General features: G+C 41.3%; 1 protein-coding gene across 1 annotated transcript; it reads left to right on the top strand.

The window, feature by feature from the left end:
- Positions 1-337: 337 nt before the first annotated feature.
- tmem64 (transmembrane protein 64) lies at positions 338-15,441 on the top strand. Its single transcript, XM_086177809.1, has 3 exons — positions 338-1,736; positions 9,855-10,010; positions 12,223-15,441. Exons 1-3 carry the CDS (start codon positions 1,032-1,034, stop codon positions 12,412-12,414), a joined length of 1,053 nt encoding a protein of 350 aa, XP_086033935.1. The 5' UTR covers positions 338-1,031; the 3' UTR covers positions 12,415-15,441.
- Positions 15,442-17,045: the final 1,604 nt, after the last annotated feature.

The raw sequence follows: 17,045 nt of genomic DNA on the forward strand, positions 1-17,045 counted from the left end.
TTTTTCCCAGAATGTTATGGCAGACACGCTTCCCTGAAATTCCTTTTTTTTTTATTTCACCGTCTCGTTTATTACCTGATTTTTTTTTCCTCAAGTTCAGCAAATACAAACATTATCCAAAGTAGTAAAAAAAAATAACGGATGGTTTCACTCCAATATGTTAATATACATTGAACTAATTCCTAAACTAGACCAAACTACAGTAATTCAAAGTGATGCACGTAATTGCGGGATCATTAAGAAAAAAAAACCTTGTCTGTTGAGAAACATCGCGATGACAAACGCGGGGTTGTGATTGGTTGAGCGCCGGGAACAGCGGGTCACGTGGGCTCGGGTTACTTGGCATTCTGGGACACAAACAGCAGCAGCGATCGCCGTGGAAGGAGGACGACAGCGCAAACAAGCAGCTGACAGCCGACTGGCACTGCACACCGGACGCGCACTCCGGCCGCCGCCGGGTAACGGAACGGGCGCGTTGCTGAAGGCCACCGAGACGATTTGGCGTCGGGGAACTGCGGATCATATCCGCTCGGCGAGCTAGTCCGCTAGCGAAGAAAGAGCTCCTTACTGTGATTTAACGGCATGCTAGCGCGTTAACTTTCGCTGGATGAGGGATGCGGTCGGGTCGGAGAAGTTCCTCCTGTACCGGTTCGCTTCTCATCCGCGCAGGGCTGTGCCGTCACCTTCCCCGCGGTTACCTGACAGCGACCTCCGCGCGGTCCTTGCGCGCCGTCCCGAAGTGACATCAGTGGATATGGCGACTTTCACAAAAAGCGATAGCAGAACTTGCACTCCGGAGTCATTGGACTGGCGTGTCGCCCGGCCGGCGTACCCGAGATAAACCTTCGGCTTGGACAGAGAGGCCCGATGGCCGGCGATCGCGAGTGACTCCGGCCAGCTGCTCTTAGTAGTGACAGAGCGTTTCGTATGGACTTGAGTTACATGCGAAGGCGGTCCGGGAACCTCCGACATCACAGCTGTCTGCGGCTCGGACAGCCGATCTGAGCCCTGGGGGCCCGTCGACGGCCAACATGTCCCTGTCGGGGTCCACGACCGTGCAGTTGTTCACCAAACTCGCGAAGCACGCCGTGGGCAAGGCGCAGATTCAGCTGAACCGCTGGCTGCAGAGGACCGCCTCGGACGAGTGTGACAAAATCGACATCCTGATATGCAGCACCTTCGACGACCGAGGCGCCGGCAAGGCCGACGGAGCCCCCGAGGTCCCCGGCGACTCGGGGGGGGTGACCTTTGTCAGCGGCGGGGAGTTTCGACACCCCTGCTGTATCACCACGTTCTGTTTCAAGAGCGCCCTGCTGGCTTGCATCCTGACGGCCGTGTGCTTCTCCTCGGTCGCACTGGTGCGCCAATACCTCAAGGACCTCCTGCTCTGGGTGGAGAGCTTGGACAGCTTCGCCGGGGCCTTGCTCTTCATCGTCGGCTTGATCGTCGTGTCGTTCCCGTGTGGATGGGGCTACATCGTGCTCAATGTGGCGGCTGGCTACCTCTACGGCTTCGTGCTGGGCATGGGACTGGTCATGGTCGGGGTTCTCATAGGCACCTTCGTGGCGCACCTGGTGTGCAAGCGACTTTTGACGGACTGGGTGCTCAACAAGGTGGGAAACAGCGAGCAGCTCAGCGCTGTTATCCGGGTGGTGGAAGGAGGGAGTGGACTCAAAATCGTGGCCTTAGCAAGACTCACCCCCATACCCTTCGGGCTTCAAAATGCAGTTTTCTCGGTGAGTAATAAATGTTATTACCGACTTTTTTTTCTGTCTATCCTGTCATCATCTAAGAGTGCTGCTCCATAACTCTTTGGATGTGGAAAATTGTGCACGCAACATAAAGTATTGGTGTCATCGAACACTTTGCTCATAGACCTTCTCCTAAAAATATGACATTACATGGCCTCCGGCCATCGAATCTCATTTTGAATTTAATTTTTCTTCTTGCAAAACTGGTTTTGATTTGGATTTTAGTTTATTTTGCAGTTATTTTTCAGTAGCGGTAGTTTCTCAACAACTCTTTCTTTTCGGTCAGATGACTCTTTTTAAAATCACATTTTGACCTTAAGTAATATCTCAATGTTTTTAAGGAACCAATTTTCCCGTGAAGCACATGACCAATTGACTCTCCTCACAACATTTTCCCATCTTTTGGGGGGATGGATTTTCACCTAGTAATCCTCACCTGGATAAAGGCAGTTGAATATGAGTATCACCATTACAGTTGTCCTTACTGATGTAGACTGGCTCCAGAAGTCATCATGTAAATCCTAATCATGGACACTGCAGGAATAGGACTCATTGACCTACTCCGGGGTCCCACGACTGACCATGCCTGCTGAAAGAGAAACACAGGGGAAATCAAGTCACTTGTCACACACAAAGTGTATATTAGCTTTGGATCTACAGGAGAGATGTGATGAATTTGTTCATGTTGGAGTTGACCTATTTCGGGCAGAAGCTATCTGGTCAAGGCAGACCACCTCCCTGGTGGTTGAAATGAAACAACCGCTATTCTCCAGGGAAAATAAACCTATTTTGTCTTTATGATGTTCAAATGAACCCAATTTTTGTAGCTGCAGGGTACCACCCAGATTTTTTAATGATCATTTTCCCATTTGAAGCAAAGTTTTACAAGACTGTCCAGCAATGACCGCTGACCAAAAGACAAGACACCTTTTTCCCACGTCAAGGTAAATCAAACTGTTGGTTCGCATGATACCACATGACCCGCTTTATAAACCAACTGCTGTCAGGATATTAGTCTCAACTGCAGTCCTACACCTAACCTGAGGCACTTGACCTTCATCTATGGCATGAATAATGTATACTCAATGATTAGCCTCCTCTGTCCTCCTGCTGATACCTCTGATTGTCGAGGGATGTGCTACTTCATTGTAGAGAACCAGTCGGGAGGACAAAGCAATATGCAACTAATATTCCAGCTGTAATTGAAACATTAATGAAAATTTAAAGAGTTGAGGGTGAATTCAATTAGTAGCCGGTGGCCACTCATCTCCAACGTAGGACTGGCCACTTGGCTACTCTCGTCAGTGTCCAATTTCCAGACTCTACATTGACACAACTGTTTACAGCTTCACCAGACCACTACATTTGCATGTTTTGCCATACAATGAAAGAGTCAAAATGTCGTCAGATAATACAGCAAGTAAAGATGAAGAATAGATGGTAAAGTATTAAATACAAATGGAAAGCATTTAGCATAGATATAGGCTACCTGAAATTTGAAAGGTATAAAATGATAATTTGTTATTTTCTTTTCAAAATCACAATATATTCTAGTCATGTGCTTCAGGGAACTACGGTAAGCACTCACTGCTTTCTGGCATCGTACAGAGCAAACTTTTGACTCACTGAATCTACATCAGTTGATTAAGAAATTATTAATTTGCCGCAGTCCCGAAGAATACTCTGATGTTGTACTAAAAGAGGGGCAGAATCAGGTTCCACAAACAAAAACGGAGTCTCCGGTGTCTGAGCTGCAAAGTCCAGTCTGTTTTGGCTCTGCTCATCTTTGTACTGTAGGCTCAGAGCAGGATGAAATGGTATCCATGTAAATAATCCATGGATGGAGTGAATTCAGGTTTCTCTTTCCTTGATAATATGCATTATGCCTTATATTTTGTTAAAAGTTGAGTGCAGTTGATTTGCACTTAAAGAATACGTCTGTTGCTTGTTTATTATGCGTTCAATTCAACTGAAAAGACAAAGTTCAATTTATTCCGGGGAAGTCGACACAAAGCCTACTTAAACAATACCACTTCCAAATATTCCAGTAAGAACACAGCTTTAAAGGGTACTAGCTGTGCCAAAACAAAGCATTTCTGTTCCTCCTTTTACCTAAAATGACTTGTATGGTGCTTTGTGTCTGTTTGTAAGGAAACCAAGACAGGGTAGAAGGCAGAGGGCAGAAAGCAGACAAACATCCAGAGGAGGATGCAAAGTAAAGCTTGAAAGGCATTTTTAGCTTAAAGTATGAAGGAGTTGATGCACTGGCCTGAGGCAGGAAAAGACAAAGATAATGACATTAGTGTGTTTCAGAAACACAGTATTTGCACGCTGTTAGAGACGTAAATTGGCTGAGTTGAATGAGGACACACCTTGGGCTCCGTAAAGACAAGCTCATATCCCCTTCAACATAAATCAGGTCTGACAACCCCAAATCAACAGTCACTTTGTGAACATGAAGACCTCTGCAAGAATATGTCAGAGCTACATTGAACCAATTGTGTTAAACTGTTGCACCAAACAAGATTGAATTCTAGTTCTTGAGTAAGAAAATTGTGAAACCAAAATAATCTCTCAAAATAATACTTATATGCTGTCAATAGTCTGTTTTGCATTTGCCGTTACGAATATAGTTATTAATATGACAGAAATACTGCCGCTTTCAGACGGACATGGATCGGACATCTTTCTAATGATGGTCTAGAAATTGATTGGTGCACAAGAGTGCTTGCTGTTATATCTGCATTTGTGTATGTTCATTTTTCTGTCATGATTTTCAAATCATGGCAAAATGCCTCAAATAAGTGTGGACTTTTACCATGAAATTCAGCAAAGTAGAAATTACCTGAACGTGATCATGGGGCTAGCTAAAAATCAGCATGAGAGCCCATTGAAAATGAACAGGAAAAACATAAAATTAAGATCAAACCTTAAAGGGGGTGGGGGGTTGTATTAAATGTTGATTTCATGCTCAAATCAGCTTTAAAGGATTTTGTGCTATTGTGTATGACCAAAAATAAATTTCACCCATTTTTACTGAATCCAAACAGCATATCTCTGATCTCCGCAGTGCAATGCACTTCCAAGTAATGTTATTTAGACAAACAACTGTTGCAAGTGATTACTGCCTGCTTGAGACTTTTTCAATAAAAAAGTCATTTGACTACAGTCAGGTTGGATCCTGGCAGACATCAGTTGACCATTGACAGAAAACAGCTGGGTTGCACGGATTGATGTTGAAGAAGCTTTCCAATTGGAAAGTTTTGTGTGTCACCCTTTCGCCACACAGTCTATTAAATTGACAGATCAGGGAAGTTGTTTAAAAAGGTTCTTGTGAGCCTGTAAAATAACTGAACTACTGAGAGAGGGGAAAAAACTGCCAATTCACTGAAGGGATGTTTTTGCAGTTTAACATGGAATCCTGCATCTTGGTTGTTTGATTTGATGTTTAAAAAAAAAAAGTAGATAGAACAAGCAAAAGTAGTCCTAGTCCAGCAGGTGGTTGTCTTTTAATTAAACCACTTAAAAATGGCTTTTGTCAGTTCTTATGTGAGACTCCCAAGGCTGTGTTGCAGCAGAGCCAAGCCACAACCACAGCAGAAGCTTTAGCAGCAACTGTCACCACAATGAATTCACTATTTCGCTCTGCCAAGGTGACAACATGGTGTGAAAGGGACAGAATTTTTACTCTGTTGCTCAGCTGCTGACATCGTTGACCAGCTATGTCGGTGCACCTACAGCACAGAGCCAATCTCAAATCACAACCTCAACTTGGTATGATAGGACCTTTGAACTCCCTTGAGGTCTTTACTATGCTTCAAACATGTCAAACTAATCTTAGTCTTCTTGTGGATAAAGACTGTTTTTTAACCTGTGTCAAAAAATAGGTTTTGACAAGCAGCCAGTTAAAAAGAAACAAAAAAAAAATGTCACCCCTTGCTGTTGGCTTCAGTGACGAAACAAGGTTGAAGATTAAAAAATAATCATTGATTAACTGTACTAAAGGGAAACATTGAGGAATTTGAAGTCGTATCACTCAGCTGAACTTTGAAATCAAATGGAGTCAGAGTACAGACAAGCGAGTGCGAGTTGAGGACAGTTTGAGTTGACAAAGTCAGAGTTGTGTTTTTGTGTCTCATTATATTTGCTTGGGTAGAAAAGTTGCTTTTCAGATTCATATCAGTGATGTATTAGATTTTGTCTCATGCATGAGTTCAACTCTACTTTTATTTAATGGGTTGAGAGGCTTTCCTGTGATCCCTCACAAATTTATTGCGAATTCTGAAGTGAATAATATTGTGCTGAATTTTTTTCAACATATTAGTTATTTTTGGAACATAATTTATGCATTTTTCTTTTTTTGCCATGACTGTATAGTTAATTTCTTCCTTTCCTCTCAATTTCTGAGTTCTGGCACATTAATAGCAGTGCTGCATTTAGTTAATCTTGTCAATCTGGCTTTACCCATTGGTTAATCTTTCTCCAGCAAGTGATGCAGCCAGATCCGACCTGGCATCAACAGCTAGCTGCTAATGGGAATCATATGTTGAAATCAAATCCACGCAGAGAGAGATTGTTATGTACCATCTGCACAAAAGTATTACAAATAGTAACGAGCAGCCCAGCTTGTGGAAGCACGCTAAAGGCGAATGGCAAATTAGCAATTCAGAATATTAAATTGGAACTTTGTCGAATACACATGATGGTAAATCTCCAAAGGGGCGTATAGGTATACTGAGAATTAGATGGTTAGATGCTTTTCATAAGCAACCAAAGAAGTGTGGAAATAAATAGCAGGAGCCACATAATCTTCCACCTGCTTACTCCATTCCTCACACACTGGTGCCCGGCCCGTAACACATTGATCGGATGGCACGAGGCAACATCACACAACAGTTTGATCAGCCAACATCGGGATGTTTGACACAAAGAGAAATGTTTATGAAACAATTAAAGCACTATGTCCATGAATGTGCCCTTCTTGCTTTGTTTGTTACATAATACGGCCACCTCAGCTGGGAATCAGACTCTGGTCTCACAGATGGCAGGTAATAAGGTTGCCTCCAACCTGAGGGTGATAGCTTATCTTCAACAAGAAAACACTGAGCTGTGGTCTCGTAGTAATAATTCACCTGAAGTCATGACACATAACGCTCCCTTTACATGAACCAACACTAGCTGGTGTTAACTCAATGTTTGAATTGTACCAGAAGGGCACTTATACTGTCAGACCACTTTTTTAAACATCAGAATTAAAAGAAATAAAATGCCTTTTTTTTTTGAACAATCTAATCGTCAGTTAAGGGTTACAAAAGACCTGCACTAGAGACACTCCTCGATCTACAAGCTTTGAATGATATCGTCAGTATTATGCAATTCATACGCCACTAGAAGACACTCACAAGGCAGAAACATTTAGCTGGAGGGTCAAAGTGGAGTTACGTGGCATCTGCTCTGTCCTCACTTAGCAAGTTGGGCTACATTTTATATGCACGCACCTTCTGTTTTGTTGAAGGTTTTGCTGTTTAAAAACAGGTAACATAACACTGCAGCAATTGCAATTAACACAATGGACATGCTCAGGTCTGTGAATGTGTGTTCTTACAGCACCAGTACCGTATCCAGGGCGCTGGTCTGGGTTTTGCTGGATCAATATCATTTGTTAGGGAGGCTGGTATGTCAGGCTAGTTCAGTAAATGGTGTCAAATTTTTAAGGCTAATTGTTTACTCAGTATCTATTCCACTTTTTTACAGGTAGTTGATGTTTAATTAATACATGTTTTATGGGGTCTCCCTTTAAATGTCACCAAAATGTGTTTCTTACTTTGCTGGCAAGAATAGTCAGGTGACACTAATATGAAAAAATTGTGAATATTTCTACCAATTGGTAATCACTGCCAGCATTCCTCTTTAACTCCTGTTTCTGTCTTGGGCTCAACAACTGATTGGAACATGTTAAAGTATATTTTGACATTGTATTTAATAAGAAGGGGACTTGGAAGTCAGTGCTCTAATGATCTTGGGAGGAGCTGAACTACACAATAGCTGGGCCTGAGGGCAGAACAAGAGACTCACCTCACAAGGGCTCTGGGTTGGAGCACTATTAAATGTGGCATATTTGTATTCTGCAAAAAAGGCATTTTCCAAATTGCATTGGCTGCTTCATAGAGATTAGAATAATTTGAGATCCAAAGTGTCACATAACTGCAAAGATGCCTCACCCTAATGGTTCGTTCTATTCCCACAACAATCTGGTTTCATTTTGTTCCTCCAGAACACTGTTTATGCCATGGTGAGCCAATGAAGCTGCATATTCAATTCTTAACCACAGGCCCACATGTTTGTGAACATTGCACCAGTCATTACAGCCCCCGAGAGTGTCAGACAAAAAAAAAAAGAAAATTGCATCAGAGCAGAACTCGAGAATTTTTGTTGCTTAGTTTTTCTCTGTTTATAAGCACAAACTCAAGAGCCTCGCTGCTCTTGCTGTGAATAAATGGGGTCAAGCCCAGGATGGGCTGGTTTTTCACTTGAAAATGCAGCTTATCTTGATACACAGGAGTGGGGCTGTGAGTGGGAGGTTTACTGGGAATTGTCTGAGCACTTATGAAAATACCGCTCATTTGCTTTTCCCCAGTCACATTAGTGATGGCTGCATATATTAGATGCCAAAGTGAGGAGACTGTTAAAGACATTTGTTTCACAACTTGGGCATGACAGCGGAGGGAAAAGTGCATGTATTCCTTTCGCCCTCGTTTCCTCTGTGGTCCCATAAGCCTACGTGCCTTAGCACAGAAATCAGCTGCAGGGATTTTGAAAAGGCGTTGACACATACTGTGGGAACATAATTTCTCATCATGATCTCATCATCATCATCATCATCATCAGCAGCATTAATAAGTCAGAGAGAAACAAGTAACAGTTTTTACAGAAGCAGAAATTCTCGCTTTTTTTACCCTGATTAAGCAGGTTTCAATTATACCAATGTCCTCCCAATCTCTACCAGGTGCGATAATCTTATCGGTCGGCAGTGTGATAACAGGAGAACAGGTCCAGGATATGATAGCGAGGAGATGGTATGGTTCAGTTGGTTCTTTCGTGTTGATTTTCTTTTGTTTTTTGGACCCCAATAACATTTTGGAGGGACACACCATGGTGTCTGACACACCGCTATCAGGCACAACATAGTCACTGGGTACTCGGTGCCAAGGTCAGACACACATCAGCTTATGTCATCGCTTAATCAAGGGGCCCAAGGGTACTGCAAGGCAAACTTGTTTATATTTAGGTTGGTGTTTTGAAATGAAAGACATAGTGAGCTAGACATGTCAGCGTTAAAGGTAATTACAAGCAATCGTCATAGCCGATTGGATTAGTATGCAAAATTGTGCCTTGGCATTTGCTTTGTTATCAAGAAATTAAGACAAAATTAAACCGCAAATAACAAAAATGTAAATACTGTTTAAAAACAGATAAATTCTATAGAATCCAAACTGCTGGCAAGTAAGATGAACGAGAGGTCTGATATAATAGCAGAAAATACTGCAAAATGGGTATCATTTATTTACACAATCCAAAGATATTCAGCTATGTCTAGCTTTGTGTGGAAGAATAAAGAAACCAGAAATATTCACATTTTACCTGCTGCAACATTGTTTCACTTTTTTTTTTTTCTTAAAGAGCTCTATTTTATTGACAATGTATTTCTCAGCCAGTGTATAAAGCCAACTGTTTCAAATGCTATTTATACATTAGTGAAATTTCACCTGGTCAAATGCTGTCTTGATTTATAAAGTACGTCTTGAAGCAAGAAATAGATCTTAATCTCAATATCAAGTCAGACTGTGACCAGTCGGAGGGATTCAAATGGGTTTTGTGGTTGAATTGCACTCAACTTTTAACTCTGGTTTTGTCAAAAAGGGACAACTATTTATAATGTTTGTGGTGAACTGAAAACAAGAAACCCCAATTAAACAAATACATGGGGTATCCACAAAGTCCTGACCCCGGATGCAAATGAGAGTTGTTTTGACTTTTTTTTTCCCCCAAAAGATTTCAAACAGGAACCAGATCTACATTTCTAATCTCCACCTCTGTTTAAAGATCACTGACGTGTCCTTGCCAAACTACCTGGTGGCCTCCTCTGTGGGTCTGTTGCCCACCCAGCTGCTCAACTCCTACCTGGGCACCACGCTTCGAACCATGGAGGATGTCATTGCTGAGCAGAGCGTCAGCGGCTACTTCGTCTTCAGTCTGCAGGTCAGCTTGTCATGGTTCTTCTTGTCAGCTGAGAGCATCAATAGACAATTAGCTTGAAAACTGACCCAGGCTAGTTAGCTTAGCACAGTAAGTGGTACCCCATAGTATCAAAAGTAAATGAGCTTTCCATATGTATCAAGAGTCAGTCACCAGGTTATGAAATTATTCAAATGGGATTAAAAAAAGCAAAACAAGATTTCCTAAAACTTCTTTCAGGAAGAAAGAAATAATTATATAGAAAGGCTTGTTTTCTACACACAGTTTTGATTAAATTAGCAAGACTTCACGGGGGCTACTGTTTCCATAGTCTACTACTCATTATGCAGTGGTAAGTAGTGACAGGCAGCCTTCAGTTCACCGCTGCAGCACAGATAAGGGCATCTGTCCTCTATACAAACATTAAAAAGGGATTATTTCCTGTAATTGAGTGGCAAACTCAATAGTTCATTATCAAATTGAAGAAAGAGTTTTGCCTTGAGTAGGTTAAATATGGTTTCTAGAAAAGAAAGACAATGTCACTGCTGGGATTTTCTTTAGTATTTTTTGGCACAGCAACATAAGGACCATCAATCTATGTAATGGAAAAAAGAACTGACCTCTCTACAGCTGACGCCTTCAAAAGTTGGCAGCCTGTACACAAAGAGATCCAGAACAATGAGCAGCACTTTAGGCATGAGAGAATGTATTTTGTAACTGCAATGTCTATTTAAATTTGTATTATGGACCCTTTTTAAACAGTGAGATTGCAGATTTCTGACATGCCTGCTGAACAGGTGCATCACTTTGCACCTCAGAGTGATGAGACAGCCACGGAACAGGTTTAATTCTTACTAACACAAGGGACATGGAAAAACAGGCTGGGCATTTTGTTTGACACCAATATTGTAAGGGTAGGGATGACCGTGCACAGCACACGCACACACACACACACACACACACACACATTTTGCCGCTTTTAAATTAAAATCTTATACATGTATTTCCTCTGAGAAGCCGGTCAAGCTTTTGTCTTGAGAAGAATTCTGCCCCTCCCCTCAGTCTTCACCTCTCAGCACATCTGCAACACCTAGTCAGCTTTGTATAATCCTCAAGGACTCAGTGATCAAAGGGTGGTGTCTGCAAAACATGAGAAGAGTTGAAGGCGGGGCGGGGTTAAAGGTCACTTCAAGATTAAGTGGGCATCATCTCCTGCTCCAAATTGACTGGCCTTAATCCCACTTGTACTGAGAAATCCATCCGGAAAAGCTGTCATGTATTCAAAACGCTCACTGCAACATATTTACACCATGTAGACATACATGTGTGTGTATAATATATATATTTACAGATACACAATCATACACACTTCTTGAACGTGGATCTTTTTTTGATGACCCTTTTGTTAACTATTAAAGAAATGGGAAATCATGGTTATTTTAAACTCAATTGGCATTTGGTGGTGAAATATACCAATGTAGGTGGATTGTATGACTGTAATGCCATATCACATTGTATTCACATCCATTTTTGATACGTAATTTAACATTTTACATTGCGGATCATTTTTCTCCCAATATCACTGCTTGCAAAATAATGGGAAGCCTCTTGAATAAATATGAGGTTAGTCAGTGATGTGCCTGCAGAAAGGGGAGCAGCTAGTTCCTTATATTGATAGTCCAGCTATCTTTGTCTAACTACAAAAATACCAACATCAACTTACTGTAGCATAATAATCAAAGAATAAAACTGAAATTTAATATAATTTGGAATGTTTTTAAGGGGAGTGTGTCATCAGGCATCTTTGTTAATGTCTAATTTTTCATAGCGTCTAATGGGCTTTCTCTACCAAGATAGTCTGTAGAACACTGTTTAATAAAACCGCCCTTATCAGTTCTTGGTTAATAGAATGCCTGCTTTTTCAAAACAGTGAAATGTTGATTTCACTGTGAAATAGCATAACTTGAGGTAAAGCTGGTATGTGTTAAGGAAGGAACTTAAAGTTAATCGCTGTCTCCAGACCTGTGATAACCTGCTCTTCCTCTTGCTCCATACAAGAGCCTGTAATGTGTAATTTGCTTGTAAACTGTTAATTGAACAAGTGTGCTAGTTGGTTGTACATCTATATAGTACTCAAGGGACCTGTGTTTGCTAGGAATGCTCTAAATTAGCACTGGAGTGAATAAATAATATGTTTTGACCACAGTTTCACCGCAGCCTGCTCTGTCCTTTGCAGATCATCATCAGCATCGGCCTGATGTTCTATGTTGTGCACCGGGCTCAAGTGGAGCTCAATGCCGCCATTGCTGCCTGCCAGATGGAGCTGAAATCATCCCACATGAACGGGTCTTCATCCAGTCATGGTGGATTCACCTACTGCAGCAAGAGGGCAGCAGCCAGCGGGGGACACTGCGTTAACATAGTGTAACCATAAATCATCTCGCAGGGGCAAGGAGGGGGGCCTGCAACATGTTCATGGAGTCGTAAGACTGTGAAGATTAAGGGGACAATTTCAGATGGTGACATGTTATGATGTTGGCTCTCGGCATCGTATGCTGACCACCCATGTGAGGAGGAAAAAAAAAACCAAAAATCTCCAGTCTTTAGACCAGGACAGGCTGTTCTGCCGTCGATACACATTTTCAAAAGTGTTGGACATGCATCTTCGAATAATCGGTGCAGATATAGATGGTTATGCGGTACATCATCTCAGAACCTTTATTTTTATTTGCTATCTGATCGAGTGACTTTTAAAACTGTGTTACAGAAGATGTCATTGAGGTTATGTTGGCTAAATGAGTGAATTCTTATAAAAAAATTTAAAAAAAATGAAAAAAAAAAAAGGCCTGACCTGCCTGCTAATACTATGAATGTGCAATCTGGAGCTTTCTGCAGAACCAGGGACTTGTTTTCTTTCCATTTTTGTGTCAAGAGAATGCCAACCTATGCACCTTCTTTCATATGCCGCCTGTTTCTTCTCTCCTTTTTCGGGCTGTTTTGTCTTCATTCAATTCACTACATAATTAATAAGGGCATTATTGATATTTTTGAAAAATTTGGCTTTTAAGTCCAGTCCATTTTTTTTTTTTTTTTTTGAAGTGTCTTATTTTTGGACCTCTGAAGCAAGGAGAAGCTCTCAGCGAGCCTTACCAGCCTCTCTGACATTTTGAATTCTGCTGGCTGTGACCACATCAGCTGAAATGGGCCTTGTCTGCCCGGAGATGATTTTAGTGCCTCTGCAGTTTTGATAAGAGCAGCTGCAGAGGGGAGCAGATTTCACACAGCAGGGAAACTCAGGAATGTTCTGCCAGGAAAGTCAGAGTGCAGCGCAGTTCACATCGACAGTAGCACAGCACACACACACACACACACACATGTTCTGCTACAAACATTTTCCCATAGTTTTATCCATTTTAATTTAATACACATTGCTGTCCTACATGTTTTACATGGCTTTGAGATTATCCTTTAGTATTACTTCTTAGTTCTGGCTTCAGATAGTAGTGCTCTGTGCAATACATCAAGGAAGGGTGACGAAAAGGCATGAATGTCAAATTTCAATGCTGAAACCAAACTAATGAAATGCTCCTGCATAAAAACTAATGAGTCTACATTTATTGTGGAATTAAGTAGATGATAGGTTAATTTTTGTGCCATAAATGATAAAGCTTATCAGATGCCATCAGCAGAGTTTTAGGAACATGTGACTCACGTTAATTACCTGATGTTGTCAAACGATGGAAACTTTGTTTTACCTCCAATGAAGATGCCAACTAAACTCTTGTGCTTTTTTTGCCTCATCTATTGAAATAGGCAAACATTTTGCATGTGTACACATAATACCAGAAAAGGGTTTGGATGGTCAAAAATTTGAAACGTGTCTCAGAAGCTGACAATCAAACTCAACATGGGCATAAATGATGAATGTGATAATTTTTTCATTTAGTTATAAATTATTGTGATGCTGCTCCTCAGACGTTGTCTGATTGAGGAATAATAAGGGCTCCTATATGAAATATCCACATTTATCTCCCTGTATTTGTTCACAAGAGCCTGTTTTCTAACTTTACTTTTTTGTACTAAGGATTTTGTTTTCCAAAAGCTTGATTCAACGTTCAACCACATTCCCCACTCAGTTCTGAATCCTTTTTTTATGTTCCCTATACTTTCTATTTTTTCACTGCTTGTTGGTTGGATGGGCCCCTTCCCTTCTGAGTTTAGCAATAACGTTTGAGAAGCAAAAATATATATTATGATACAAGTTCTACCAATAAGATCTTTAGCGAAGTGTTGGAAACGTGCTAATCTTTTTGTAAACTCTTCTTCTTGGGGGTAAAAAATAAAAGTAAATTGAGTTAGTAACCAAATCCATATTCCACTGTAAGGTTGAGTATCAACATTCCGGGTTTTGTGTTCCAGTTTTCAAACTGGTCTGTGTTTCTGTGCTGCTCCCAAACATTTGTTGTCAGCAGCTTGTGACACATTTTGCTTATAGAGTCTTCACACCTTTAAAATTCACAGAGTGATTGTGATTTTCCATCTTCATATTCTTAAAGTTTACACAAATAATTCCAACTCTTTGAGCTCCCGTTGTAAATGAACTGGAAGGAGTCCCTGCTGAAAAAAGCCCCACCAACTATGGATTCTAGGGGCTTATATCTGGGCTCACAGTCCTCATTTTGTTTCTAAAGCAAGAAAAAAAAATATATAAAATATATACATCTATATTTTTTACTTCATCGGCATGTACATGTGAACAGCATTTAGTTTAGAGCCTATTTCAACTGGATATTGTTGAAAAGCCTTATATAAAAACAATACATAACAAATTGAACATTTTATGTACAAAATATTGATCAAAATAAAAGATACATAAGCTGTTCCTCTACGATTGAGCTCTGTGGATCAAAACTTGTAAATACTCACGGCTTTCACCTGAAATTTTCCCTACTCGCCCAAAAAAGCGAGAGCCTCTCTGAAAAATGTGCTGTGGAGGGATGTGGAAGTCATGCCAAGTTCAATGCAAAAGTGGACATAAATCCACTGTAAACACACCGTATTATTTCAGCCTCTCAAGTGGAATTTGGGAAACTTTAGATTGTTAGTAAATGTTTAAAAGTCCAGACTGTGGTTGTTCTAAGATGGGCTCAACTTAACTTAGATATAGTTATGCAACAACTGATTCTTAAGGGAAGTATCTTTCATAGGTACCCACGCAAGACCTGATTCTGCACACTATCGGTCCTCATAGGGGACAGTGTGATGTCGATGAAATTCAAGCTGAAAGGTCAAGCACAGTGCTATGAAATGCAATACTTCCCATCTGTATCAAGTGCATTACATATATATACTGTATTTTGTTATACAGAGAATTTTACAGTGTATATTGATATTTATCGCTGTATGATGCTTGTTCAGTGTTATTTATGAGAAAATAAAAACCTGTCAGACTTTGTTAATTTTTTTTCTTTTTTAGATTTGCCATTTGAAATTCTCCTATTAGCCAAATAGAGACATTTAACTTTTAGTGAGTTTAGTTGATTAGAAATCTGAATTTATGTAGGGGACTACATAAAGATTACATTCTAGAAGCCACCCCTTGACCATTGAGAGCCTCTATCTCTACATAAAAGTGCAGAATCTGGATCTAGTTTGTTCTAAAATATTTTTAACTACACTTGTATTTCATAAACTTTATCACCTTACCAAGCAACCTAAACTAGCTGGAGGCAGTGGGAAGCAGACAGCTCAACAGATGCGTCTACAAACAGCTGGCAGAGCTCCCACTGCTGAGAAGATTCCCCTCCGCAGTCTTGTCATCGTTGTTAAGCTGCCACACATTTCATCCAATCACCCTATTCATTTTTAAAATATAACCTCTTAACTGCAAACCCAAGACAGAATGTTCTTCCTCTGAAGGTTTCCACTCATATTACAACCCTCTAAATAACTGGCAGGCCACAGACATGTAGCAGCGGCACCACATATGCAGCCAGAAATAATGCTGGCTTCTGGGGTAATTTGTCACACCGATTTTGAAGTGATGCTGTGATGGATGCTTCGTTGGTGATAGAACGTGGAGAAGCAATGCCACCACTCCTGCCTGCCCTTGCCTGTGACAAGCTATTTGTACAGTAGGAGTTGGCTGTGTGTGGAGGGAGGAGGGGGCTGACATCCATGGTTCACATAAGCACTCTTCAAAATGAGCAGTGTTATCCGATGTTGCCCCCAGCCGTCTGCTCACACCCCAGATACTAACAAAACACACAAAGCTCCACACTGAGAAAGGCCACAGTCTATCAATCAAAAACTACCAGACCCCTCTTGCATTTTATTGCTCGATCAGTTACCAGTAGCGGCTGCTCTTCCCACAGCTTGCCTATCTCTCCCAGGCTCGGGTCAGATCTATGTCTGATCCATCATCATCCAATCCTGCCTCAGAGGACAAACTGTAGTCTCACCACCAGTGCATGGAGGCGTCCACATCAAGCCAAGAACATTCATCTTGACGGGCCTTAAATGAGAGCCCTGGTTCTCACTCAGGGCGGTACTTTTGGTGGGAAGCTCTAAAAGAAAAACACATCTGTGAGGCTGTTGGTGCTTGAAACTGCATCTGAGTGAAGAAAGTGAAGAAAGAGGTCTTGGACTGCGTCCGAGCCACCTTTCAGAGGGAAACTTACAGGACAGATGCTAATGGATTTGTGGAGGGGACGTCAATAGATCTCTGGCAGAGAGATCAGGCTCAAGGCATGTGGATTAATCCCATGGCTACTTTCTTGGCCCAGACAGCTGTTGCCTCAATCTGTATCATCTGCATGACCTACCGCTGTGCTCCTGTATGCAGTATCATGTAGGGCACAGTACTTCAACTCTGGAGGACACAACGTAAGCATCTAACTGTTTCATGGGATAACCAGGCATCCTGGCTGAAGGTGAAAATCAGAAACCAGTTGTCTTATTTTGAGGAATCCTCCACTCCCACCATCCTTTTCAAATCAGTCTTTGCCAACTCTGCATTAATCAGTGATAAGGAGACATACTGCCAAGTACATTGGCAAG

This window comes from Fistularia commersonii, chromosome 30, assembly GCF_037954325.1.
Source record: "Fistularia commersonii isolate RoL2024-O1a breed Wild chromosome 30, RoL_Fcom_v1.0, whole genome shotgun sequence".
Lineage (NCBI taxonomy): Eukaryota > Metazoa > Chordata > Actinopteri > Syngnathiformes > Fistulariidae > Fistularia > Fistularia commersonii.